At 39.7% G+C, this 26,111-nt stretch overlaps 3 protein-coding genes across 4 annotated transcripts; 1 reads left to right on the top strand and 2 right to left on the bottom strand.

The window, feature by feature from the left end:
• Positions 1-1,574: 1,574 nt before the first annotated feature.
• LOC102289526 (transmembrane protein 151B) lies at positions 1,575-6,143 on the bottom strand. Its single transcript, XM_014337290.2, has 2 exons — positions 5,596-6,143; positions 1,575-4,099 (listed from the first exon to the last, which is right to left on the bottom strand). The coding sequence occupies exons 1-2, from the start codon at positions 5,671-5,673 to the stop codon at positions 2,969-2,971; spliced, it is 1,209 nt and encodes a 402-aa protein (XP_014192776.2). The 5' UTR covers positions 5,674-6,143; the 3' UTR covers positions 1,575-2,968.
• A 2,259-nt stretch (positions 6,144-8,402) lies between these two features.
• Positions 8,403-9,644, bottom strand: grxcr1b (glutaredoxin and cysteine rich domain containing 1 b). Its single transcript, XM_005933862.3, has 2 exons — positions 9,145-9,644; positions 8,403-8,991 (listed from the first exon to the last, which is right to left on the bottom strand). Exons 1-2 carry the CDS (start codon positions 9,577-9,579, stop codon positions 8,950-8,952), a joined length of 477 nt encoding a protein of 158 aa, XP_005933924.1. The 5' UTR covers positions 9,580-9,644; the 3' UTR covers positions 8,403-8,949.
• Positions 9,645-11,733: 2,089 nt separating this feature from the next.
• On the top strand, positions 11,734-22,232 carry utp25 (UTP25 small subunit processor component). 2 transcript variants are annotated; one of them, XM_005933863.3, is made up of 12 exons: positions 11,734-11,918; positions 12,907-12,946; positions 14,233-14,437; positions 14,520-14,747; positions 14,908-14,996; positions 15,650-16,060; positions 16,172-16,388; positions 16,470-16,672; positions 17,770-17,952; positions 18,124-18,233; positions 18,362-18,607; positions 21,755-22,232. In XM_005933863.3, the coding sequence occupies exons 1-12, from the start codon at positions 11,818-11,820 to the stop codon at positions 22,008-22,010; spliced, it is 2,289 nt and encodes a 762-aa protein (XP_005933925.1). In that variant the 5' UTR covers positions 11,734-11,817; the 3' UTR covers positions 22,011-22,232. The 2 variants fall into 2 exon arrangements, with proteins under 2 accessions (XP_005933925.1, XP_005933927.1); XM_005933865.3 differs by lacking the exon at positions 11,734-11,918 and adding an exon at positions 11,943-12,439.
• Positions 22,233-26,111: the final 3,879 nt, after the last annotated feature.

Genomic DNA, 26,111 nt, shown 5'->3' with positions numbered 1-26,111 from the left:
GGTGACCACTAATTTTCTGCTTATAAATTCAGTTAAAACTGAGGTTATTGTACTCAGCCCTGAAAATCTTAGTAATATGCCCTCTAACAAGATACTTGCCCTGGTTTGCATTGCCTTGACCTCCAAACTGCAGGCTTGCTTGTTGTTTCTAAAGTATTTAAAAGTAGAATTGGAGGCAGAGCCTTAAGCTTTCAGGCCCCTCTTCTGTGGAACCAGCTTCCAGTTTGGATTCAGGAGACAGACACAATCTCCAAAGGCTTAAAGCTTTAATTTTGGGGGCTGGATGAGGTGACCTTGACTCCTCCCTTAGTTATGCTGCAATAGGTGTAGGCTGCTGGGGGAGTCCCATGATGCAGTGAGTGCTTCTTCTTTAGTCATCTTTCTCACTCACTATGTGTTAACAGACCTCTCTGCATTGAATCATACTTGTTATTAATCTCTGGCTCTCTTCCACTGCATGTCTTTTATCCTGTCTTCCTCCCCTCACCCAAACCGGTCAGATGGCCGCCCCTCTGCCTACTTCTGCTGGAGGTTTCTTCCTGTTAAACAGGGGTTTTTCCTTACCACTGTCACCAATGCGCTTGCTCATAGGGAGTCATGTGATTGTTGGGGTTTTCGCTGTTGTATCATTGTATGGTCAACATTGCAATATAAAGCGCCTTGAGGCAACTCCTGTTGTGATTTGTCTCTGTATAAATAAAATTGAATTGAGTTGGGTTCCTGCTTTGTTTTTATGGTTATTCTGTTGATGTGTTTTATTTTTTGTGTTGTTTGAGGATATTAAACTCCAGTATTTGAAGTTGTCAACTTGACCTAATTACAGTTCCAACATGTTTCATATCTAATTATTTCATTTCCTGTTATACTTTGACCGTTTCCCCCTGTGTCTCTCTGTCTGATTATCCTCACCTGTGTCTTGTTCCCCTCCTCTTTCTAACCTATAATTGGCTTGGATTAGTGATTTTTTTTTTTTGTTAAACAAATATTCTGCTTTCTGTGTTTGTATTTGGCTCCTAACTTCTACATTCAACCTGATGTTTTCTGATGTTGTGTTTTGGGTCCTTGTCTTGGTTTTCTAATTCTGGGTTATGAGGTAGATTTTATTATACAGACTGAAACACCCTCTGTTTCCTTAGTGTGTCTGTGTCTGTCTATTCGTCCAGTCTCATTTTTCCTTTGGTTATTTCTTGATTTACTTGTTTTACTGTGTGTAGTTGTGTCCGCCTTTTGCCTCCTTTGTGATTGTTTCCCTCTGTGTCATGTTTCACTATTATTCTGTGCATTTTTAATCATTGTTCTTTGTAGATAACCTAGTGTATATAAGTGTATACCTACTTTTTTCCAGGACCCTCTAAACATTAAACATTCTTTGAAAAGAAATTAGTTCCATTTGTAGCTTTTCTCAACTTTTGTATATTCAGCTTCATTAAATTTATCTTTACTGGGCATTTCTTTTTTCTGTTTAACTAATTTATGTCTTTTTGATGTGGTTTTCCCCACTTTTATTTTCACTTCTGTTTCTTTGTTCTATTCTGGAGTCATCAAAGAGAAATGGTAAAAATAAAATACTTTTTATTATTGATTTACATATTTAAATTTAAATATGAATACCATCAGTCACATTACTAATGTTACATCTGTTATACAATGTGTAAAATGTTTTCAAGAACCTCAATAAGCGTTCAAGAAATGTAGTGAACACGGGAGCAAAAGTTTCCAGAAACCATCAAGCATCAAATCTACTGCATGAAAACTCTTATTTCTTTAAGTCTAATAAAGATATTTGTAAGTAGAGCTCATCCTGTGTGCGAGTCATGTGTCATACATGATATGAAGCACATTTAATGCTGGCATTATTACCAAAAAGCACATTTCTTCACATAATTGGGATACATGAAACATCAAAATTATATCACATTCTGGGTCACAATTAAACTTACAACTCACAACAAAAGTAATGTTTGCGTTATGTATGATCTAAAGCTGCCTGTTCAGCTGTTTGGTTCTAATTTCTCTTTACTGAAACGAGGAGAACATCAGTTCAGCAGGATGTTGGAAAATCTTATGGGTCATTTGGAAGGGTTGTGGTGTTACTAAATGACTAAATGTGCTATTAAAATGTACTTTAATGCACTGATAACAGCATTTCAGTACATTATTTCTTTACTTGATACTGTATAAATGTAACTGAGCATCAGTCTTTAGTAAAATAGGCTTCATTTTAACCCTCAAATAACTCATCTATTACTATTTTCACTGCAAAGAGGAGTTGCACAAATAAAATGACATTTTATTTAGACAATCCTATGATTTTTCTCACAAAACAAATTTTCTTTGTTTCAATAACACTAGAAAAATATGTATGTAAGTATATGTAATATACTTTTAAGCAGATTATGTATCATTTAACACCGAACTATGAAATGGTGACTCAATAATACTTTGATCACCGACAAATTACAGTGAAGTTATCACAGTCAGGAGGTTTGTTTTTCATCTTTTGTTACTCCCAGGCTCAAACTCAATCTGCGTGTTAATGTGTTATATGATTCTTTTAGCAGAAACACTTAAAATTCCCAGATTACTAAAATATCTAAAAATAATAATGGTCAAAAATGGACTCGTAAATATGACATTATTACCAACAAGTCAGAAACCACAATAAAATCAAAGCCTATAACGATAAAATAAGAAGAAGGTGGAAAAAATCCTGGCAAGAAATAGTTCTATGGTCAAAAATATCACAAAGGCACATATAAATATAAGGCTGGGGTCATAAATGACTCCACACAGGTCACCTGAAGGCTAAAGAAACATAAAATTACAGAAAAGGATTCTTGACGGTGACAAAACTACAACAAAGTCTTCACCTTTGGGGCTCCTCCTCCCTGATGACCACACTGTCTGAAACCCAGTAATGGTTACTGCTTTTTTCCAGTATTTCTTTTTCTGGTGATGTTGGGATCCTTTAAAGGAATGTTGGCACAAGTGCAGATGCTGAGGGGGCTTCTAAAGAACACTGAGGATCAGATGATGACTCTGTGGCAGCACTCACAGTTCTGATGAATCTCGCTGAAGTTGGACGGTCGCTGGGCCAGATCCATGAGGTCAGCCTCTGGGTAAGCAGCTGCTGGTTGGAGCAAATGTGCCACTCCAGTTCTGTAACATCAGTGCTTTTAACTCGAGGGATACGACACCAGTATCGTCGATCAACACATGGCGACACAGGTCGGTAATCGTGCCCGAAGACCTTCTCAACACGATAGTGGACGTATGCAGTGCGATACTCTGTGAAGACTCTGAGAGGCCAGGAGAACGTGAGGAAGGAGGCAAACCAGAAGACGTAGTGGGACAGATACCAAGGGTGGTGCTTTGGGTCACAGAGCACCAAGACATACTCCTTCAGGTCATTGTTCTTCAGATTCATGTCTTCTCTGGCTTCCATGTAGTCATCCAGGCCCTCGTTGTCGGTGAAAAACCTCGCCCTTTGTGTGAGATAGGAATTCTCGGACTCTACGTTGGCAAAACTGAAGCTCTTGGTGAAGCGCATCTTTGTAAGCACAGACTTCTCCAAGCCCAGCAGCTGTTTTGAAACATCTTTGACACCACAGTGGCTGTAGTCAAATTCTGCTTCTGCCACGTGGGAGTCGAGGCGCTCATGGTAAACCTGGGTGCAAGTATAACGGCGGTAGCGTGTGACTTGTCGAGTTCGGCGCACATAGTGATAGCTGAAGGCCTTCCACCAGATGCAGGGCTTAGCCTGCTGCATCTTCTTGATGTGCTCATAGATGCCCTCCACGTCCATTTTGTGCAGCAACTCATTCTTCACGTGACAGTGCCAGCACTCCAACAGGTAGACTAAATAGAGGATGCCCAGTAGGGCCAAGGGGATGTAGATGTAGCCATCAGAACAGGGGCTGTCATGGTACATCTTGGATTTTCCTTTTAAGGCACTGTCGAAGGTGAAACGAGTCACTTTGGTGATGTGACACCAAACCATGGCTCCCATGCAGCCATACATGAGAACGGACAGGAGTAGGCATTTCCAGAAACTCTCCCGACATAAGGACTTGCTTAGAGATTGCTTCAGCGGTCTTTGCTGTTGAGTGAAAGAACAAACATAAGAAGAAACATTTTAAAAACTGATCAGGACATATTTATAATCCTATAACCACCTAAACTCTTAGTATCCACAATCTCATGGTGTATTGTACAAGTCCTCAGGTCCCATGGACAAAATTCAGCATTTTGCAAATACTAATCCAGCCTGCATTATGCAACTTTGGAAGGAGAGGTTTGCTTTTTTAAAGAACAGTTTGTATTTTCATTCAGACTGCACAACATTGCAGAGTTTAGGACTGAAATGCAGGATTATGAGTCTGGCAGGTGTAAAACCTACTTTTACTCCAGGCATGGTAGGCAAACTTCAAAAGTCCAAAGTTCAAACAAACTTAACAACAGTCTGGCCAGAGTAATGCAATGGTATCTTACAGGGTAAAAACACTAATCAGGGCTAATCAGGGGGAGTGAGCACAGCTGGGCAGAAACTGGGCACATGTTAACAGAATCTAGATAACGAGCTAAGAAAAATAAAGGCGATTTTATTTATATAGCACAGAAAATACAGGGGGAAAAAACAGAAATCCTTGTAGGTTTACAATTCATTAAGGCAGTGAAAACAATGAGATATAATTTTATTTGAAAGCCAATCAAAATTAAGCAAAAAATAAACTTGAGCGTGGTCCTGTGTGAATAGTAAAGGTAAAGAAAAACTAAAAAGCAAGGCACAAAAGGCAACAAGAATAGACTTGGCAAAAATATACAAGAGGATGAAGAGGAAGTCTGGAACAAGCAAAGACTCAAACATGACTCTAAACACAAACTAGAAAAGAATGAAATTGGCCACAGAGGTGTTACAGTAAAACACAATAAACCTACAATGTAAGAAAAAAAAAACAGAGATTAATAATGAAGAATTCAAAGTTCAAAAAACTCTAAACTTCATGTTTCAAATGAGGAACATGACAAGTATTTCTATATGTACTTGCTGTAAAGACAAGTTTCATGGTATGGAGGACAAAAATGGCTCAATTTGAGTCATAAAACTATGATTTAAAGTTAACATACATAAAAGCAGGCATTAATTTGGTTGAAGAGAACAGACATTAATATGCTGTCATTTGTTTTGTAATTCTTTTTGTAAAAAACAAAATAGGAAATTAAAAGTATTTATATTTACCCTTTTTGATCTACATTTTCTCTCATTTCATTTATTTCTATTTCTCAAAAATAATTCATAAAAACGAGAAGCTGTGAGAAAACATTACTTAAAACATGTTTTAAATAAAATGAACAAATTAATAAATAAAATTGAAGCTTAAGTGGAATACTAAATAAACAGGAGGATAAGCAGAGTGAATCGCCACTGCCTCACGCACTCCCGTGTCCAAGTTTACACCGATGACACCTGTCAGATCATCCACCTGCAGCGTGTCACAGCCTGCACAGCACGCGCGCGGACACAATAAAAATCAACAACACAGAGAGAGTAAGAAAAAAGAAAAAGAAAAAAAAAGAATTGCCAGAAAATTCTACCTCCTCTCTGGTGTCCTCCTCGAAAACGGTGGTGGTGCTGCTTTCACTCGCTGTCGCAGCCGATGGTGGAGAAGACATGGTGCTGGGCAGCTACTGGTAGTGATGACAGGGCGTGAAGGAGGAGGAAGAGCGAGAGATTTCACCACCTTTGCTCCACAGCGACCCTCAAATGAGACTCGTCACATCTGCTGTCGTTTAGAGGCATTTACAGCCGGTGATCGGCCAACAAAGAGCATCTGTACCTTCCAGCTGCTGGGAAACGGGTTAAGACAAGAAAAACAATACGCGAGGGTGTTTCTATGGGAAATCCCGCATCCTGCTTTCTACGGTTCAGCTGTCAGTGCCGCAGTAACATGATGGGAGATATTAGCTGGTCGTCGTTACTGAAGGAGCGTGCCCTGCCCCTCGGGGCCCGCTGGGTGCGCAGGAGGCGGCCGCAGAGCTGGCGGGGTCGCTGTCCATGGTGCTGACTGAGGTAGACTGAGGTACCAGGAGATGCTGTTGCATAAATCACTTAAAGGGAAAGTCCGACCATAAGCGAGTCTTAAAATGTGCAGCTCCGCTGATTTTCAATGCAGGGAAGGAAAAACAGAGATTTTCGCTTTAACTGAGTAATCCGGTGACACTTAAAGGTTCCTTGTCGATATGCCGGCTCATCCGCTTGGTCAAGGTGTCATGGTCCCAGGGTTTTGTTCCATATTCATGACTTTTGACTTCAGTGCTGTTGTGGAGGATTTTTTTATTTTTTTTATTATTTTTTTTACGTTTTGGGGTTTTGGGGTTTTTAGTCACGGTCTTGGGCTTTTGTGTTCTTTGAGAGTTTTTCCATTCTTAATACATTTGAATTCTTATTTTTAAAACTCTTTTTTTTTTTTAAATTTATTATCATTCTGCCAGTGAGTTTAAGACATCATCAAGTCTTTGTTTCCTGTTTTTAACTTTATGATTTTCCAGTTCTCTTATGTTGAGTTTTTTGGTTTTGATCCTGTGAATTTCAGATTTCTGTGTTTTTGTTTTCCACCATTATTGTCATGGTCGGACGGTCCTTCCCGGGGTGACCTGCCTGTGTGTGTATTTGTGTGTTTCTCTCTCTCTCCTCCTCCTCCTCCACCTGACACACCTGCACCTAATTTGCCACCCAGCTGTCACTGATCATCCTTCGTTGTGGGCTGAGGTATTTAACTGGTTGTCCAGATGGCAGTCGACGCTGGATTGTACTTGAAGCGCGGTAGTAAAGAGTGTTTTGTGACTTGCAGCTTAGCTTTAGCCGGCTAGCCTCCTCACCTGTTGTTTTTGCTCGTTTGTAGGAGGAAGAGATGCAGAGCTGGAGGTTGGAGAGAAGGAGCCCGTGGGATTAAGCTATTGGAACGCACACTCGGATAATCACTTTGGAAACTCACCTGCGCACCACTGGGAGTTTGGAGAAGATCACTGTTGGACTTTGCACTTCACTTTGTGTTTTGAAACTGTTTTTGGGCACTGTAAATAAACGCACTGTGTACTTTGCATTCAGAGCTCCACGACTGAGTCTGTATTTTCCCATTACCCGTGACGATTATAACAAATCTTGTTTTGTCTTCTCCCTGTGTAGGTCTGTATGATGTTTTCCTACCATGTTCCTTCCTGAAATAGTTCAATAATATTTAGAATGTTTGTTTCATGTCTCCTTGTTTGGTCATTTCCTTTTTTCTAATTGATAGTTTCCTCTTCTCGCTTCTTTTGAGTTTTATTTCCTCCTCTTCTGTTTCTATTCCCTAATCAGCCCTCTGGATATTTATAGTCATGTTTTCATCTTTATTAAAGAGTCCGTTACATCAGCAAAAGTATAAAACCCACGAAAACACAAAGCCGCAAAGAAGTTTTGGGTTTCTTCAGTTTGTGGATTTTTGTTAATTATTTTATTTAATATTTATTTTTTGGTTGAAACTTTCAGCTTATTTCATTTAGGATTCTGCTTTAGGTTACTTATTTTAGACTCTTAATTTTCTTAACATTTCCTTTGTGTTTAGTTGCCTCCTGTGTTATTTTTGACAGTCATGTTTCCTTGTGTCTGGAAACTCTAGAAGTTTTCCTGCTGAGCAGTGAAGTACAAAGAGTTGGTAAAAGATACATTTTTACTGATTTGCCTGTTTAATTTTAAACATGAATTCCACCAGTAACATCAGTTATGTTGCAAATGATATATTATGTCAAATGTTTTCAAAAATCTTGATAAGTCTAAAATAAATCTAGTTAACAAGGGTTTCCAGAAACTGTCAAGCATAAAACCTGCAGTATGAAAATGCATTTAACTATTATAAAGGCTTTTATATTTACAGTTCACTGTATTTGTGTGAATCTGGTCTCAGAGATGATATGAAGCACATTCAATCTAGAAATGAATGCAAAATCTTTACAAACAGAAAAGACCTATTCATTCATGAAAGACTCCATGAAATATCAAAATCGTGTCAGATTCTAGGGCACAAATAAACTCACAATTTAAAAAATACAATTTACTTCTCAGAAACTCTCTAAATCCCAGAGCAGTGAGTAAAATTGTTTATCAGCTGTTTGGTTTAAATCTTAAATTGTGGAACATTTTTGAAGGGCTGTTCATCCATCCATTTTATTCTGCTCATATTCGATTCGAAGGCATGTGGGGTCCCCGGACAGGTCGCCAGTCTGCCGCAGGGCTAACACAGAGACATAGAACCATCCTCACTATCACGCCTACAGTCAATAACCCACAGAGACTCGGGGAGAACATGCAAAGAAAGGCCACAGGGTGGATTCAAACAAAGCATCAATCTCTACTAAAACTTTCTTTTAATCCTCAACAATCACTTTTTCCATTTTCAATGCAAAAAGGAGTTAAAAATGAAATTGTATGAACAAAATCGCATTTAATTGGACAATCCTTCTTTGTTTCTTCACACAAAACATTTTTTCTCTGTCAGTAAACCAGAAAACTTTTAAAACTTAAGATTTGTTTGACAGAATCATATGTGGACAGGTTGTTACTTTCAACAAGTTGTAATGAAATAAACCCCAATAAATTCCAAATTGCAATAAAATAAACGTCTGTAGTGTTCAATGTCTGTACATATATTAACTCTATCCAGTTTAGTTTCCTAGCTGCCCATAAACAGCTGTGAAAAGTAATACAAGAAGTCAAATCAAAAATATTTGTGGTCAAAAATATCCTGAAGGCACATGTAAATATGAGGCTGGGATCGTGAATGACTCCACGTCACGTGAAGAAACAGAAGTCACTGAAAGGGATTCAGGGTGGAGGCAAAGCTGTAAGACAATCTTCTTCCTCAGGACTGCTCCTCCCTGATGTGCCCACGGTGTGAAATCCCACGCTGTTCACTACTTTTCCCAGGGTCTCCTTTTCTGGTGACGAAGGGAACCCTAAAAGGAAAAGGAAAAAAGGGTTATGAGTGCATGAAAATCTCTTCATGATCAGATATATTCCATAACCTTTCAGTCTGACTTCATACATGTTAATAAAAGAGGATAAAGCTTTATTTAAAATTGTTTCTGATGATGCACTCAGCTACTTACGGAGTACATGTTGGAGAGGTTGTTGAAAAGCACTTGGCCTGCGCTCACTTTGTTCCTCACTCCTCTCACGGTCCCATTCTTGCTGCATATATTGATCCGCTTGTTGCTAAACAGCATCTCTCTCTTGGCACTGGCGTACAAAAGCAGGTCATCGGGTTCACAGCCGTTCTCGTCCACGGCTGCTTCCACCACCAAACCGTTCAGGTGGCGGTTGGCCTCGCTGGTGGGGAGAGAGCCGCCCTGCTGCTCTGCCTCTGGGCTGCTGATCGAGTCAGACTCCACCGAGTCCTCCACCGAGTCCTCCACCAAGCCGCACCAGGCTCTCTCATCCTTGAACACCTCCGCCAAGACCCGGCCACTGTTGGCAGACGCTACTCTAAACCTGACTGTTTTCCCAGCCTTCTCGTTCTCCTGTTTCAGTTTTGGCCTCTCCATTGAAATACAAGAATGTCTCACATGTTTTACATCCCATTCAGAAAAGCCAGACGCGCTCTCTCAGTGCTGCGCAATTATCAAACAATAATATCCTCATTGATGTGTCAAAATGAGCTGAGTACAAAAACTAGACACCCAGATGGTTAATAATTAATGAGCTTCTGCCATGGTAACCGCTAAAACAGGTAAACAGTAAACTGATATTACCATGTTCAATAATTAATCAAGGTTAGTTTTCAAACAGCTACAGAAGTGTGTGATCCTTTATGGTCGACTGGGCCAGCAACAAGGATGAATTACCCAGGAAACACCAGACAACCTCCGGTGACCTTTTCTGTGGCCCCCGTTTTGTTTGTCTGACCCCGAGGTTATCACGAGAGCGCAGACTCGAAAACCAAAGTAGGCAGATTGTTCTTTTCTGTGTTGGCCACTTTATTATATGCATCTGTTCAACTGCTCACAAATATCCAATCAGCTAATCACATGGCAGCAGCTCAGTGCATTTAGGCATGTAGACATGATCAAGATGAAGAAAGAACAAATGGCATGACGGCTGGTGGTTCTCCAGAGAGCCTCTCCGCTGGAACCTCAGTAAGCTCACTCTTTCAATTCATCTCATAAATATTTTCTTGGAAAAATCTGGACCACTAGGATTAACCCCTGTCTCATCCCCCTCCCTACACCTGGAAAAGGACCACTGTATTGTAACTCACGCTTCCACTGATACAAGTCAGCAGTGGGAGTCATGACAAATCATGACATGCTCATAAATACACTGTGTGTCCTTTCAGTCAGTGTGGAAGGTTATTGCTTTGTATTTTGGTTCTTGTTGTGATAGCTTGTTTTGTTGTGTTTCTTTGTTTTCAGTTTCAGTGTTGTTTGCCTTTTAGTTACTTCGTGTTTTATTTTGAAGGTTGACTTTTCCTTTGTGTCTTGTCCTAGTTTTATTTCCAACTTTTTGCAACCTCTGCACTTTGCAGCAGGCTATTTTATTTGTCAGAGTAAAACACAGTAGGTTCAGTTAAGTCACACAAAGTAATGAACAGAGCCAGAGGCAAAACTTTAAGCCTTACCACCATCAAGTTAGCTAGTGGGTACTTAACTGATCTCCTTGACCTGTATAACCCAAAAAGAGCACGAAGATCCTCCAGCCAACTGCTCCTAATACAACCAAGGTCTCGTTTAAAAGCCAGAGGTGACCGTGCCTTTGCTATTGCTGCATCTAGACTCTGGAATAATCTCCTAGTTGATATCCGTACATCGGAATCTATTCAATTGTTTCAATTGTAAAAGCCCACCTGTTCAACTTAGCTTTTGAAGCAAATTAGTTTGACTTTCACTTGGCCTGCACTACACCATGTAATTGTACATTTTAATTGAAATTGTACTATTTGTTTCTTGTTTCTGCCCGCATTGCGGTATTATTGTGAAGCACTTTGATCTACACTAATCTTTTAAAATGTGCTATAGAAATAAACTGATTTGATTTGAAGATGGTGAGTTTTTTTATGTTATGTTATTATTAAATAAGATGGGAAGCTATCCACAGAGACCAGGATTATTTTATTATTATTATTATTATTATTATTATTATTATTATTATTATTATTATTATTATTATTATTATTATTATTATTATTCGGCTGTAATCATGTTTATATCGACTATAAAGTTGATTATTTTAGAATTAGAATCTGTGGCGATTCACCGACTTTTCGAGCCAGCCTCAAGTGGCCACAGCAGGAACTGCAGTTTTATTTTTATTTTTTTCTGAGAATGTAGCTGCTTGTCTTTAAACTATCAATGGTAACAAAATTCTCATCTTTGCCTCTGAAAGCCTCTCTGGCAGGTTGTTTTTATACCTAACCATGTTTTTCATCAATCAGGTGTTTGTGAGGGTTTTGTTTTTTGTTTTGCTTTTTTTGTATTGTACTAAACAACTTTCCAGTCATTTAAGTGTTGCTAGGATCAAAGGAAAATATGTACTAGTTAAGTTCTTCTCCATTCTTCTCATGCAACTCATTAGCGAGTGCATTTCCTAATGTTGATCCTAATGCAGGGATCGGGCAAATTCGTGGCCAAATAAAATATACGGATCATAAAGTTCCCTCTAAATGTCGATCCGCCAGCCTGTAATTCCACCCCGCTCCTGTAGATGGCAGGAAGCGCCCGCTGCTGGCGCACAGCAAGAGGAGGAAGAAGCAGACCTCACACGTGTTCCTGCACCAGAGTGTCAACATGGGCAAAAGAAAACAAAATAAGCAGTTTCTAACTACTTTATCCAAAAAACAGAAGAAGCACTTGAAGGAGTTTGGAGAGGAACATCCTTTTCACGATGTGTAAGCAGAACGACAGCAACTTCCGGTCTGGTTTAAAGGAAGAAGCTGCTTTATATTAGCAAGGCTGCTAATTTCTAGTTTTTCATTCCATTTTTTAAATGTAACTGTAGTTTTTCCCGTATTATCTCGGTGTAAAGTACAAACAGAAATGTAGCAAACATCTTAAATTTACTTTTTCTAAGTAGGGCAATGTGCTGATGTTTACCTGATGACATGGATTTTTAATATTAGAAACTATCAGTGAGTTAAGCCCCTAGTAAAGCCGAAACAAGAGAAGAAGAATGGCGCATTTTAAGGGGACACTTTAACACTTTAACTTCAGTAAGAACCGTTTCTTCTGCCCTGGGGAAAGTGACGCAGGTACGCCGGAGAGGCAACAACAGCACAACGTCGCTTCTAATACCTCCTGGCTGATCGTTCTATAGGTTTGCATTTGGTGGTACTTTTTTCTACTGGTAGCTCAGGAGATGGGCTGTTACACAAGGAGAGCTGGACAGAGCCGCAGAAAGGCATCGGCACCGGTACAGCACTGCTATCTGCTCCTCCGTGTGATTAGAAACTGGTGGAGCACCGCTAAAGCGCTAAATGATGACCTCGTTTATTTTCTGCCTAAACTGTGAATAAGACTCCATGCGGACGGCAGGAGGAGCTCACATCTTGTGGGAGCTGTCAGACTGCTGTTTTTACATGTAATTCTGAAAGCCATCCAGTGGGTTGAATTCTATCCTTTGGTGGGTCAGCTCTGGTGCCATCTCTGATCTACATATGCAGCGGTGCAGGCCAAAAGAACAATGCGTTAATATATATATATATATAATAAACTGCACTTACTGGTTACAATAAGTGGCAGATTAGTAATCATTGTTGTAAAACTAGTATAAAGCTTTACTTTGTCCTAATAATTTCAATATTTTTACAAACATGTTTTCTGAGCAGCTTCATTTAATTTTCTCTCTCTTTTTCTCTCTGTCTTTTTTTTTTTTTACAGAGTTAATGAAAGACCTGAAAAAACTCAAGTAATGGAACTGGTGAGTAGAAAGTCCTAAACAGTTTAGTGCTGTAAAAAGTGTGTGGCTTGTCAAAGTCTACTTTTCCTCCCCAACTTCCTGTATATGATTCTATAAATACAGTTTGGGAAAAAAATTCTGTTTCATTTTGTGCCTTTGTTTTTCCTTTTTTACATTGTATCGCACTGTAATGCTTTACTTAAAGTATGTAATAATAGGTGGTATTTATTGTTTTGGCTCCTCTAATACATGAAATTTAAAAATGTCTTATTTTATCAGTTTGGGCTCGTTTTTACCAACGCTGCTGTCAGACTTGTTTTAAAACTTAATGTCTTGTGTGAGTCTCCCAATAAAGCCTTGATTATGCTTTCCACATTGATGAGTCCTCTCAGGTTAGACTGATTTAAGTTTTATTGTAACACGGCAAGCCCGAGGGTCCGTGCGGGCGGCTGCATGCCTGCCTGTTTTTTGTGATCAGCTATGCATGCGCTCCAGGTGGTGGTCTTCAAAGAAGTGTAACAGAAAAGACCACGGAACAAAATCAAAGCTTTTTAGTACTGATCCCCAAAGGGTGGGCTAGGGCCCCCCTGGTGGGCTGCCTAACGAACTGTAGGTGGGCCAGAGTAATAACAGAAATTCAGTTTGAAATTACTTACTAGTATGTTCGGTTACAGACTTGTATAAATGTATTTATTTATATAAAAAGGGAAACAAAACTGGTAGTATGAGGTGGTAGTTTGTGACATTACTGTGACCTAAGGCTAAATTTAATAAGTAAGTAAGTTTGTGTCCCAGTGGCAGGTGGGTCACTTGCGTTAGTGTTCGCGTATGACTGTATAACCTAAAGCCTGTTTGGTTTATGGGTTCTGAGTACATGTTTTAATGAAATACAATATTTCTGTTGCATTTTTAACAAGAGTAAGTGGGCTGCACACTCTTGACTTGGGGAGTGGCTGCTTTAGCCTAAGGTTTACATTGTTAATTTGTCATTCCAAGCATCTCAGGTCATCTGAAGTAATGAACAAGTAATGTCGTGTATCAAATTACCTTCTTCAGACAGTAAAGTGAGTAAATAAATAGTTACTTTTAAAATAATTAATCTGTAATATACTTTTTTTTTAATATCTATGACACCCCATCCTTGCATAAACCATCGCATTTGATCCAGTTTTGAGGTTAGATTTAGGTTCAGTATTCACTATTATACACAAAGCGATGATGCCACATTCAGTGAGCAGCAATAATCATGAACAGCATCAACACAGCGATAATAAATGGACTCATGAGCTACCTTTTTTAATTTTTAGCCGTCAAGTCCAGAACAATCTGAGTCAGAGGCTGATGAGCTGGAACCAGAAGAAGAAGAGGAGGAACCAGAGCAGAAAACAGCCTATCAGAAACTTCTTTCAACTCTCAGCCAACCAAGAGGTGAAGCTCAGAGCGAAGAGGAGGACAGCACAGATGATGAGGAGGAGGAGGAGGAGGAAGAAGAGGAGGAGCTTCTTGGTGAAGGTGAGCTGTTTGTTTCCAGAGCTCTTTATTTCAACAACCACTTTGGATTTCACTGAATGTGTTTGTGTTTTTTCCATCTCAGATGAGATTGATGCTGAGGAGGGAAGTGAGGGTGGTGATGAAGATGAAAAGGGAGAAGGAGAACCTGCAGATGGAGAGGAAGCTTTGATGGAAGCAGGAGATGGGGAGGATGACAGGAAGGAGCCGGGAGATGAGTTTGTAGACAAAGAGCATGAGTCCCAGTTCTGTCTGGAGACCAACTTCACGGGAAAAGGAGAACAGGAGGAAACACAGGATGAAGATAGTAAAGGTACTTAAAGGGTTGGAGGGGAAAAAAAGATCTCCTGAATTCTTTAGCAGAATTATTTAGTATCTTAAAAAACAGATTTTTAAATGTTTTCTTGTACGTTTGTTTTATCAGTTCTAGATACGAGTGTGGTGTGTCTTATAGTTTTGCTCTTTGTTTACAGACATGTTTGTCCAGCATTTGGACACAGAGCTTGACGAAGAGGACGTGCAGAAGATAACATCGGGCTGCAAATCAAAGACTCAGATTACGGTACACCAGTCTCATTAAATACATCTTCATTAAAGGAGACTTCTAATGCTCATCGACAGCTGCATTTTTTTAGTCGTAGAGTAGCTTTATGTTGCTGATCCTTGGTGCAGCCCCTTATTTTATATTCCTCTGTCTGACAAAAACCGTGTTAGCCCCTTCTCCTTTAAGAGGGGTGGACTTTATGTGCTTTTAGTCCCAAGCCATGTGCCTGAGGTGATTGTGTTAAGCGTATTTGTGCTCAGTGACATCACACAGAGCCATAAGTAAAATATGAAGCCTAAAACTGAGGTTCTGGCTCACGGGAGCAACTTGTACATGTCCTGGGCATGTTTAATATTGGCATCCATTATTGTATACGTGTATATATCACATAAAAGAAGTAAAAGCATGATAGGTCATAAAATCTGAATCAGAAATGCTTTATTAATCCCAGAGGAAGTTGTGTGGTCTCAGTTGCTCCATGACAATAAGAACATTAACAAACAAATTAAAATACAAATAATACGTTAAAGAATAGCTCTAATACAAATAACTCTAATATATAAATATCCAGAAATATTCCCAAGAATTGGAATATAAAAGTTGAAATTGAAGTGCCGCTCTTATCATATTACAAAACGTAAAGTTTCAGTCTTTGCCTTTCTCTTTCTTAGTGGCCAAAGCTGGGAACTCTGCTTTGCACCAATCCCCTGGACAAGTTTGGCCCTATCAGCCCCCAGACAGACACAAACCTCCCAGTTTTCCATAAACTTGTGGAGACACGCTGGAGGGATCTGAACCAGACGTTCAATCATAAAGGGCAGGCCGAAGAGATCAGCCCTCTCCAGCTGGAGTTGCTGGCCCTAATGGGCTCCTATAAAGATCTGTACTACCCGGAGACATGCCCTGTCAAGCAGGGACCACATGTGCGCAGTGCATATTGCCTCCATGTGCTTAACCATGTACTGAAGGCTAATTCTCAGGTCCTGGCTCATAACTCACAGTTGAAAGAGCAGAAGAGTCGGACTAAAGCCGGAGCCGAGCCACAGGATGAACTCCGAGACCAAGGACTCACCAGGCCAAAAGTAATCCACAGAAATGTTCATTTATTCTTTTTGTTCTTGTTCTTTTTACTTACATATCAGTATTGCTGAGTATCTGCTAACCTGCTGTCATCGCCCTGATGAATCTGTCAGGTCCTGATCCTCGTTCCATTTCGGGGAAGCGCGCTGCAGGTCGTCCATACGCTCATCAGCCTGCTGGAGACTAAAGGCAAGAAAGTGATGGTGAGCAACAAGAAGAAGTTCAAGGAAGAATTTGGAGAGGACGAGGATGAGAAGCCACCCAATTTGCAGAGACCAGACGACTATAACGCTATCTTTACAGGCAACGTGGACGATCACTTCAGGATAGGTACGCTCTGAAAAAAGAACCCTAGCTTCTTTAAAAACCCGAGTTTGTCTCTTTGACCTTCTCCTGCTCTGTCCTCTCCAGGTGTCTCCATTTTGAAGGGCAGCATGCGCCTCTATGCCCCCTTCTACTCATCCGACATCATCATCACGTCTCCTCTGGGCCTTCGCACTGTGCTGGGAGCAGAAGGAGAACGCAAGAGAGACTTTGATTTCTTGTCCTCTATCGAACTGCTAGTGGTGGATCAGGCAGACGTCTTCCTCATGCAGAACTGGGAGCATGTGCTGGTAAGAACGTAGCGCCGTCTGCTGTCTAGGAAGCAATTTTGGGCATAAACAACAAACATGTTTGCATTTTAAATGCAAACATGAGATGAAAGCTTCATTTAAGACTCATTCTGACCAGATTTACTTCACTCATGCTTTTACTGCTACCTGCTGTACTCATTTATCACAATCAAAGTCCAAAGTGCATTTGAGTTATTATTATTATTATTATTATTATTACTGCTGCAATTTAAATCCCATCCAGAGTGATGAAATGTACTTTTTAATCTTAGTTGGAAAATTATCTTGCTTTATCCTGTTTCTTATCCGCACAGTGTAATAATTAAACTTCAGTGTGATAATGGAGGAAGTTCATTATGTTTTTTTACAGATTTGATGGAAACAAAAAGCTTACAGACCTAATTGAGTGATTATAAAGGAAACAAAAGCCATTACGAGAATGCCAACCTGTAGAATAATTCATGAGCTGAGTTAAGCTTTCTTTTAAGCCTTTATGTAGGGATCGGCGTCAACGTTATTTAGTATTTACTAAGACCTTTTCACCCGTTCTTAAGCATAACTTCCCCTGCACCCTCACTTTAAATCAGTATGTATAGCTGTTATAAAGTTATGACATGTTAGCTTTATACAAGCCCTGATTTTCATTTTAATGCTTTTAATGTGTTCTTCACTCCTGTTTATTAGTGTCTGGCACATAGTAGCATAGTAATTCCGGAAATGGTTGAAAAACGTTTTGCTTTTAATTTAATGACTAGTCGAGCATTTAAACATGGTGACTGTCCTTAGTATTTAACATTTGAACAAGTTGATACCATTAAAACTATGTTGGATCAGCTATTAGCAGATGCTGCTTACAAAGTACTCTGGATGTAATAACAATAATAATCATTCATTTATGTAGCACATTTAAAAATCCACATTACATCGTTTTTAATAGGAGAAACAAAAACGACGAAATCAGGGAAATCTTTCCTCTAAATGTATTTTTTCAGATCCGATTTAAATGAATAGCAGGAAAATTCTGAGCTTTTATCTTCCATAATTCCTCATAATGTTATTATTTCCTTCCTTTTGTTTTTCCCCGTTATGGTCACCAGCATGTGATGAAGCACATGAACCTGCAGCCGCTGGACTCCCACGGTGTCGACTTTTCCAGAGTGAGGATGTGGAATCTGAACAACTGGGCCCGACACTACAGGCAGACGCTGGTTTTCAGCTCCATTCAGGACCCACAGATCAACAACATCCTCACCAAGCACTGCGCCAACTACCGCGGACAGGTAGGCCACACTTCACACTTTACTATTGCTGAGAGAGAGAGGTGGTGGATGTACACCCTTTATCGTGTAACATTTTCAGAACAAGGCTCGGAAATATCTGCAGGTTCATATTGATTTGGTTTTAACTAAGGTGTTAATTCTTTTGTTTTCTTTGTGTGTTTTTTGGCTCAGATTGTCATAAAGAACATACCAAAAACTGGTTCCATCTGCCAGGTCTTGGTCCAGCTGCCTCATGTCTTCCAGATGTTTTCCTCCGCCAGCTTCATCGACCACGATGCTCGGTAAAGTCCAGCGTGTACCTTCACCCTAAACTGTCTCCTGACATCAGTGCTCTTTTTTTCTCTCTCACAGCATTCTACGATATAGGTCCTGGCAGCTGATTGGTTGTTTTCTCCGATTTTGTGTATAGGTTTCAGTTCTTTATAGACAAAGTGCTGCCGCAGTACAAGGATTCGGTTATGTCACACACTCTGATCTACATCCCGTCTTACTTCGACTACGTTCGGCTGCGTAACTACATGAAGAAAGAGGAGATGAACTTTGCCAGCGTCTGCGAGTACTCCAGCAAATCCGAGGTGTCCCGAGCACGCCACTTTTTCCAAAAGGGGGAGAAACAGTTCATGCTCTTTACGGAGCGCTTTCACTTCTACAAGAGGTCAGTTCTTTGTAATGCCCTGTCATGTGGGCCTTTTCCATAGTAAATCAAACAAATCTGAAGAAAAAAAACCCACCTGACCACCTCTGAGTCATCTGATTTATTTTGTACAATAACTTTGGTATGTTAAATATGGTGGGAATTTCCTAAGTTAAAGACCCTCAGGGTGCAAAGGGTGGTCAAAATGTAGCTTTGTTTAATTTGCATGTTTTTCGGGGCCTTAAAAAGACATTTAAGATCTGGTTTGGATTTTTAATTTGTTTGTTTGTTTGTTTTCAAACAGCAACCAAATAAATTTTATACCCACTCAAAGTGTCACAATCTAAAGCCAAAAAAACCATCCCTGTTGTGGGAGTTTCAATAACAAGACTGTACCAGCTTTTACCAATTGGTCGCTTATTACCTGTTCAGCTTGTAACACTTTTCTTTTGGCTTTACTAAACTTTAGAGATTCAACTGTAAGAGAACTTATATCCGTCGCTTCTGTCGGCTGTGAAGGCTTTAAAGGCACTAATCTTTAGAGTTAACGTCACCAGATAACTGATATATATTTGTAATCCATTTTATTGCACTCACCTGATAGCTGCATATGACAAGTTGCCAAGAGAGAAACTATGGTACTGTATGATGAAGTCACAAGTGGCAGAGAAGTATGTGAGCCTGGTACAGGGCATGAATGTGGGGGTGGGATTACATCAGGGATCATCTCTGAGCCCCCTGTTGTTTGCATTGGCGATGAACAGGTTGACAGACGGGGTCAAGCATGAGTCTCTGCAGATGACAGGACAGAATGTGTGTGTGAATAAGGGGGAGATTTTGGAAGTTTTCTAGTCTGTTCTGGGGGAGACAGGTGAACAGGCAGATTTTAAATACCTGATAGAAGAATAGCAGAAAGAGTGAAAGGGAAGTTTTACAAGATGGTAGTGAGAGCTGCTATGATGTGTGGTTTGTGAGGTGGTGGTACTGACAAAAAGACAGGAGGCTGAGCTGAAGATGGTAGGATTTTCATTGGGAGTGACCTGGACAAGAGTGGAAATAAGTAAATCTGAGGGACAGCTCAGTTTGAAAACAACGTTAGAGAGCCAGTGCTGAGCTTGTTTGGAAATGTGAAGAGAAAGAATATGAGATATATTCGACAAAGGATGGAGAAGCCAGGCAGGAGGCAAAGAGGAAGACCTCGAGAAGAATTGTGAATAAAGTGAAGGAGGACATGCAGAGGTTTGGTGTAACAGAGGATTCTTGGGCTGGACTGAAATGGAGCCAGATTATCTGCTGTGGTAACCTCTTAGGGGAGCAGTCAGAAGAAGAATTGTAGTACTGTCAGGTGTTTTCATCTTGTTGTTGCTTTGATGCTTCTTTTCTTTCTTTCTTTTTTGTAATTTAGAGCACATAAATGTCTAATCATGAAATAACTCCTAAATATTTCAAAAGAAAACATGAAGGCATTTTCTGCTAGATTTATCCAACTAATTTCCTCCTTGTTTAAAATTACTGCAACGTAAAAAAAAAGAGCCTTGCATTCATGGCTTATTCCAGCCGATCCGAAGTGAGAATTATTTAAATTAAAGGTTGCAGCTACTCCAACAGTTATTACTAAGCAAATTAAGTTACATTAAATCCTTGAATGCACTTTGATCAATTAATACAGCTCACGATCTCAATTTAGGAAGCTTATATAAATCTATGCTCTCAAGGTAACACCTTGATAAGATTTTATTACACCAGCGTGATAGTGTAATCGTTCGGCGTGATAGTTCAGCTGCGGGTTAAACAGGCTGTTGAAAAGTCAAATCGCATCAGCAATGCATGTACTTATAACATTTCTTGTTATAGAAACTGGTTTAGTATATCCTCTGCTGTAGGAGATAATAAAGGACAGTTTATATCAGTTCTATCCTCTCGCTTAAAGAGAATAATCACTCGGCTTTAGCCAGTGTCTTGTCCCATTAATTTGCTCCCCTTGATCCGTTTTAAAGAGCTCTGGAAGACTATTGGACCAATCGTTCAGACCACTGTTTAAAATAAATAGGCCGTTCAGACTGATGTTAATAAGCTGTTGTACTCCTGCCGATGAAAACACAAATCCTAATGCTTTGGTTTTCTCTAATTTTAGACTTATTTAAAAACTGCCATATATACCTAAAGTTTTAGAGAAAACTGTACTTTTAAAACGGCAGTTCTTTTTAGGCACTCACAGTATTTTGGAAGTTTTCTAGTCTGTTCTGAAAATCATCCATGTTTTTGTGAATTGCATGACTTCACTATTATTGTGCTTTTAAATCTTACTGATGCTTCTGACGCTGTGAACCACACAAGTTTCTTGTCCCGTGTAGAACACTAAGGCATCGAGGGTGGTTTAAACACAGAGAACCTTCTCGGCTCGCCTTGGTGACAGACTTCTTCCTCAGCCACTCTTGCATGTGGAGTCCAATGGGTTTAATTCTTGGGCCAATTCTCTTCTCTTTATTTTTCCCTATGGGACTAATTGCAGATGACACCGTAATTTATGTGCCAATAAAAAGAAACTATGTCAGCTCCCTTAAAGCACTGCTGGTGGTTCTAAGCTTCTTTTTTTTTTTTTTTTTTAATGAATGTCTTAGTCATGCTTTTATAATGCACCTGCACTACTTTAATGCACTTTCCGTTGCCTTTAGCAACACTTCAATTGCTCGTCTGTAGTTAGTCGGGTTTTTTGTTTTTTAAACCTTTGAAAGATCAGCAACAACTTGGGTATCCAAGCTGCTGAATATTAATTTTAATAGAATCTTATTACTAAATCTTACTAGTCTAACCCAGGTTGCCCTCAGTTTGGCTTCTTTCTAGGTAAAACTGTTTCACTGCTTTTTTTCATCACTGGACGAGGCCTTTATCTTCTTAAGGGCATTCAAATGTGTGGTGAAGTTTATCCAACCAGTCTACATGTGTTTTGTGGACTTTAAGGGAACTGGCCTATTATTGCAGGGAATTTGGTCCTTGTATTACCATAGCTTTGTTTGCATCAGCATCAGAAATCCAGCTTGCAGATTGGATGACAGTCAGCTCTTCCAAGTATAAAGCCAGGGTTTTTAGCTGGAAAAAACATGAGAAGATGATGGACCATGTTGTCCTTGGTTTAAAAGAGTCTGATCTCTGACATGCTTCTTTTAGGTACACAATCAAAGGGATCCAGAACCTGATATTTTACGGATTGCCCTCCTTCCCACACTTCTATAGCGAGGTGTGTAACATGCTGGCAACAGCAACTCAGGGGGAGGATGCCAGCTGGACCTGCACGGCACTCTACTCGCGCTACGACGCTCACAAACTGGCTGCCATCACCGGAGCACAGCGAGCAGGACAGATGCTGAACTCCAACAAGGCTGTTCACCTCTTTGTCACGGGAGGGGAAGACAAAAATGTGTGATGACACTGGATGAATATGAAAAGGACCACTGGAGTAAATTGAGCATAGGTGTTTACCATGTTTAATAATCAGGAAAGTTTCCAAATGCACCAGAAAACATGTTTATTGGCTTTGTTTTATGGTCTCCTGCAACAACATTCCTGTCATTTGTAAAGAGATTATTAACTTGTCACTGATAAGAAGAGTTGGATGTTTATTATTAAAAACTTTCCTTATCTTTTACTTGATTAAAGTTCATGCGTAGCATGTGACCTAACACGGCCATGAAGTGCCAAAATAATTGCATAATAGTTTTCATGAGGTGATAATGCAGTAATCTTATGAGAATTTCAAGCCAAAACAACCTGCGAGAGTAGCTTTGCATGATTTATAGTTCAGATTAATCCTCATAAAACTCGAACAAGGACAGTGTAGATTAAAACTTTAATGTCACCATGATATAAATGTGGAGAGACTAGAACTCACAAACTCAACATGTAAATGTTGATGTTGAGGGTTCAAAGCTAGGAGAAGACCCCCATTTCAGACAGGTCATTGAAGGTGAACACTATTTTTACAGGTTGTTTATTTAATTCCATTTTGCTCCTGTTTTATGACTACTAAACAAGCAAAGGTGGGGAGATAATAACCGTCTTTAAGCATCAAGAAACCCCAGCAAAGCAAGGCTAGTGGAGGGGTAACAATCTATTACATCAGGTTTGGGGCATGAGGGAACCAAAGAGAGCTGGAGGAGTATATAGAGGCCACTATTAATTGAAACAATACATTAAAGAGACAACACAAAAGATAATGCATGCAGAAATGTGTAAAAATACTGGTGAACCATAGATTATGAGCCATTTTTTCTCCTCTTTTTATTAAATGCAGCTGATCAAAGCGCTGATAAGTGCAAGGCTTAAGCTGTCCTGCGGGTAAGGAGACTATTTTAGGGCTTTGAATTGGTCTAACTTCCATTCGAATAACAAATGCACAAAATGACGTCTAGTCTTACCCTAAAAATTGATCTAGAGTGTGTTTGTGAAACCAGCCCTTGTCTAGAGGACACTGAAAGCGGAAGGCTCTACCTCCTATTTTGCAGTCTCATCGTGATATGCTCTATTGGGATAATATGTTATTAGCGGGTAACATAACATCTCAAGGCCAATGGAGGAGTACAAGAGAGTCTTTGCGGTCTGATTTACATATTTCTGACTCAGGGCTGCTTAGGTGCTGGGCATCCCTGTCGTCCCTGAAGCAGCCAATCAGTGAAGCCCAGCAAACATGTGAGAATACCAAGCAAAACAGGTGGTTGTATGAGCCGCCCACATAATTATTAACGCCTTGTGTTGATGCAATAGTGACTTTGGTCACGCTATTATAGTGTTTTCTCCGCTGTTAAAGGTGTCAGGTTGTAGGCAGCTGTTTAACTGCAGTGATGACGGAAGAAAAGCCGCAGAAGCTCAAACTAAAGCGGGAGCTGGGGATGCTGGGAGCCGTGTCCCTCATCGTGGGGACGGCGGTCGGATCTGGGATCTTCATGACCCCACAGACGGTGATCAGCTCCATCGGGAGCCCCGGTGCCAGCCTGGTTATATGGGCGTCTTGCGGCCTGCTGGCGATTCTGGCGTCTTTCTGCTACGCTGAGCTCGGCACAGTTATAAAAGAATCAGGGGGCGAGTACATCTACATTCTGAGGACTTCATGTCCAGCGCTTGCCTTCATGTTCATCTTTAGCTCTGTGCTCTTTGTGAGACCTGCAGGCATTGCTGGCATAGGACTGAGTTTTGCTGCCTATGTTGTGACTCCTTTCTACGGAGACTGCCCCCCTCCGGTGCTGGTGGTGAAGTGCGTGGCCGCAGCGGCAATTATCACGCTCGCCACCGTGAACTGCATGAAAGTTCGCTTTGCAATGTCAATCCAAGTTTTCTTTACTGTAGTCAAAGTCTTGGCTCTGGCAGGGATTATCATAGGAGGTGTGGTGATGCTTATCAAAGGCCACACTGAGAATTTTGAAAACTCCTTTGAGAACACAAATGTTGGCGTCAATTCAATAGGAATTGCTTTCTACCAGGGGCTGTGGTCATACGACGGCTGGAACAATCTGAACTCAGTGACTGAAGAGTTAAAACGTCCCGAGGTAAGTGGGAGGGCCTTCAGAGGCTGACCCATACCCTGACTGTAAAACACAATCACCCCGAATAAATAAGTAATGGGTTCTCTGCAGGGAGAAAATAATTTATTTTTATTGCTGAGAAATTTACAAATGTTTAACGTGAACTTTGAGCTATAACCGGCTGAGACTTTTGTGTTGAGGCCACAGAAGTACAGTAGCGACAGAGGTAATAAATAAATAAACGGTTTAATTTTAGATCTAACAGAAAGATTATCTGTTACTAGTGTGCATTATAACATCACATAAAGAAAAATGGGTTTTTTTTCCTGTTGATATTCTTCCTATTTCTAATCTTCCGGCAGCATAATAAGACCCTAAACTTAAATCAATAGTTTCTTATCATAAAACTTGTTCTGTTGAAACCCATTTTAATAAACAACATTATTTGAGTATAACTACTTTTTTTCCCCCTTCCAGCCATAAAATGCAGATGAGGTATTCATCACACAGGCGGGCAGGCGACGTAGACGCCCAAGTTTGTAAATGCAATACGATGTCGGAGTAGGCGTTGATTGAATGATTTGGTCAAATTAATCTCTGTTTAGTAATAAAGACCAAGTGAAAAAGAATATGATCACTTTTATATATTTTTTTTCTCTTATTAAGGAACATTGTACATGTATCACATTGTTATGTATTTAAACGGTTATAAGCTGTTACTCATTTCTGACACATTTTAAATCTTGGTACCTTTAAGAGTCAGCTTGTCAATAAATTATTAAGTTGACCTTGAGAATAATTTAATGATTTAATGTCTGACAAAGATGGATGTAGCCCAGATGTTGAATGATAGATTCATTTATTTGGTAACATGAGCCCATTAAATGATTATTGGGTTTTTCTCCTGAAGTCCAGATTCACTCTGTGCTCCTGTGTTCAGGCTTAGATCCGTTTGCATTTATCTATTTAGTTTATTCGGCTCTATTATATTTTTAATGTATTTATTTAAATGGGACAGTGCATCTTTATGTAAATATGTCAGAGTTAGCCAAACAGCAAGTCAAACAAAAGCAATAGAAAAGACATTTAACACAACATCAGACAATGAACAAGAATCTTGCTCTAACAATATTAGAGGCTGTTCTTTTCTTTCTAAACATTCAGCAGGGGATCAAATACATTATTTCTCCCCTATAAAAAGAAAATCTCTTTTCCCTTTCAGAATATAACAGAATAATAGTTACTCATTTTCCTAATCTATTGGTCCACACTAGTTTATCCCAGAGTAGACAAATATTTATAGAAATTGGTTTCCTGATAAGATGTGGCTCAGGATTAAAATCCTCAAATAAATATTTTTGAGTGCAACGGCAACTTTAAATCTGGTGTTTTGTGTGTTAGTTGGGCCATCTCGCAGCAAGAAATTGAGTGCCTTTAAACGGTTCATAATGCAAAAATCTCATCTCAACCCACAGTTTGCACTGGAGAGTTTGTGGTTTTGCAGGCTTTACAGCGCTATAACCTGGTAGTTAGGATTGTGCTAAGTCATGCAGAACTGCTCGTGCTGTTCATGAGAGCATATTGCTAAGCAGTTTTATTTTTCTCGTATTTTTATTTTTAGCTTTTTAGTTTCTGGAGTGGCAGTGGCTATTTAAGATTCTCACTTATTCATTCATTGCATAGTTATACATTTATTTTTGTTAAGCTACAGTGTAGCTTGCCATCACCAGTGTGTGAATGTGTGTGTGTGAATGGGTGAATGACTGAATGTAGTGTAAAGCGCTTTGGGGTCCTTAGGGACTAAGTAAAGCGCTGTAAAAATACAGGCCATTTACCATTTTTACCATTTAATGTTACTGTCTTATTACAAATGTATGGGTATTTCTAGTATATATACATATATTTTTGTACCCCCAAAATATTTAGTTAGTTTTTATATTTTTCTAAAGTACATAGTAACTATTAAAATATTTTTGAAACTATAACTAATGTGTGTATGTGTTAGTCCC

This window comes from Haplochromis burtoni, unplaced genomic scaffold (assembly GCF_018398535.1).
Source record: "Haplochromis burtoni strain Fernald_Lab_line unplaced genomic scaffold, NCSU_Asbu1 Contig_174, whole genome shotgun sequence".
Lineage (NCBI taxonomy): Eukaryota > Metazoa > Chordata > Actinopteri > Cichliformes > Cichlidae > Haplochromis > Haplochromis burtoni.
The sequence above is the reverse complement of the archived record's forward strand: the minus strand, read 5'-3'. Positions and strand labels throughout refer to the sequence as shown.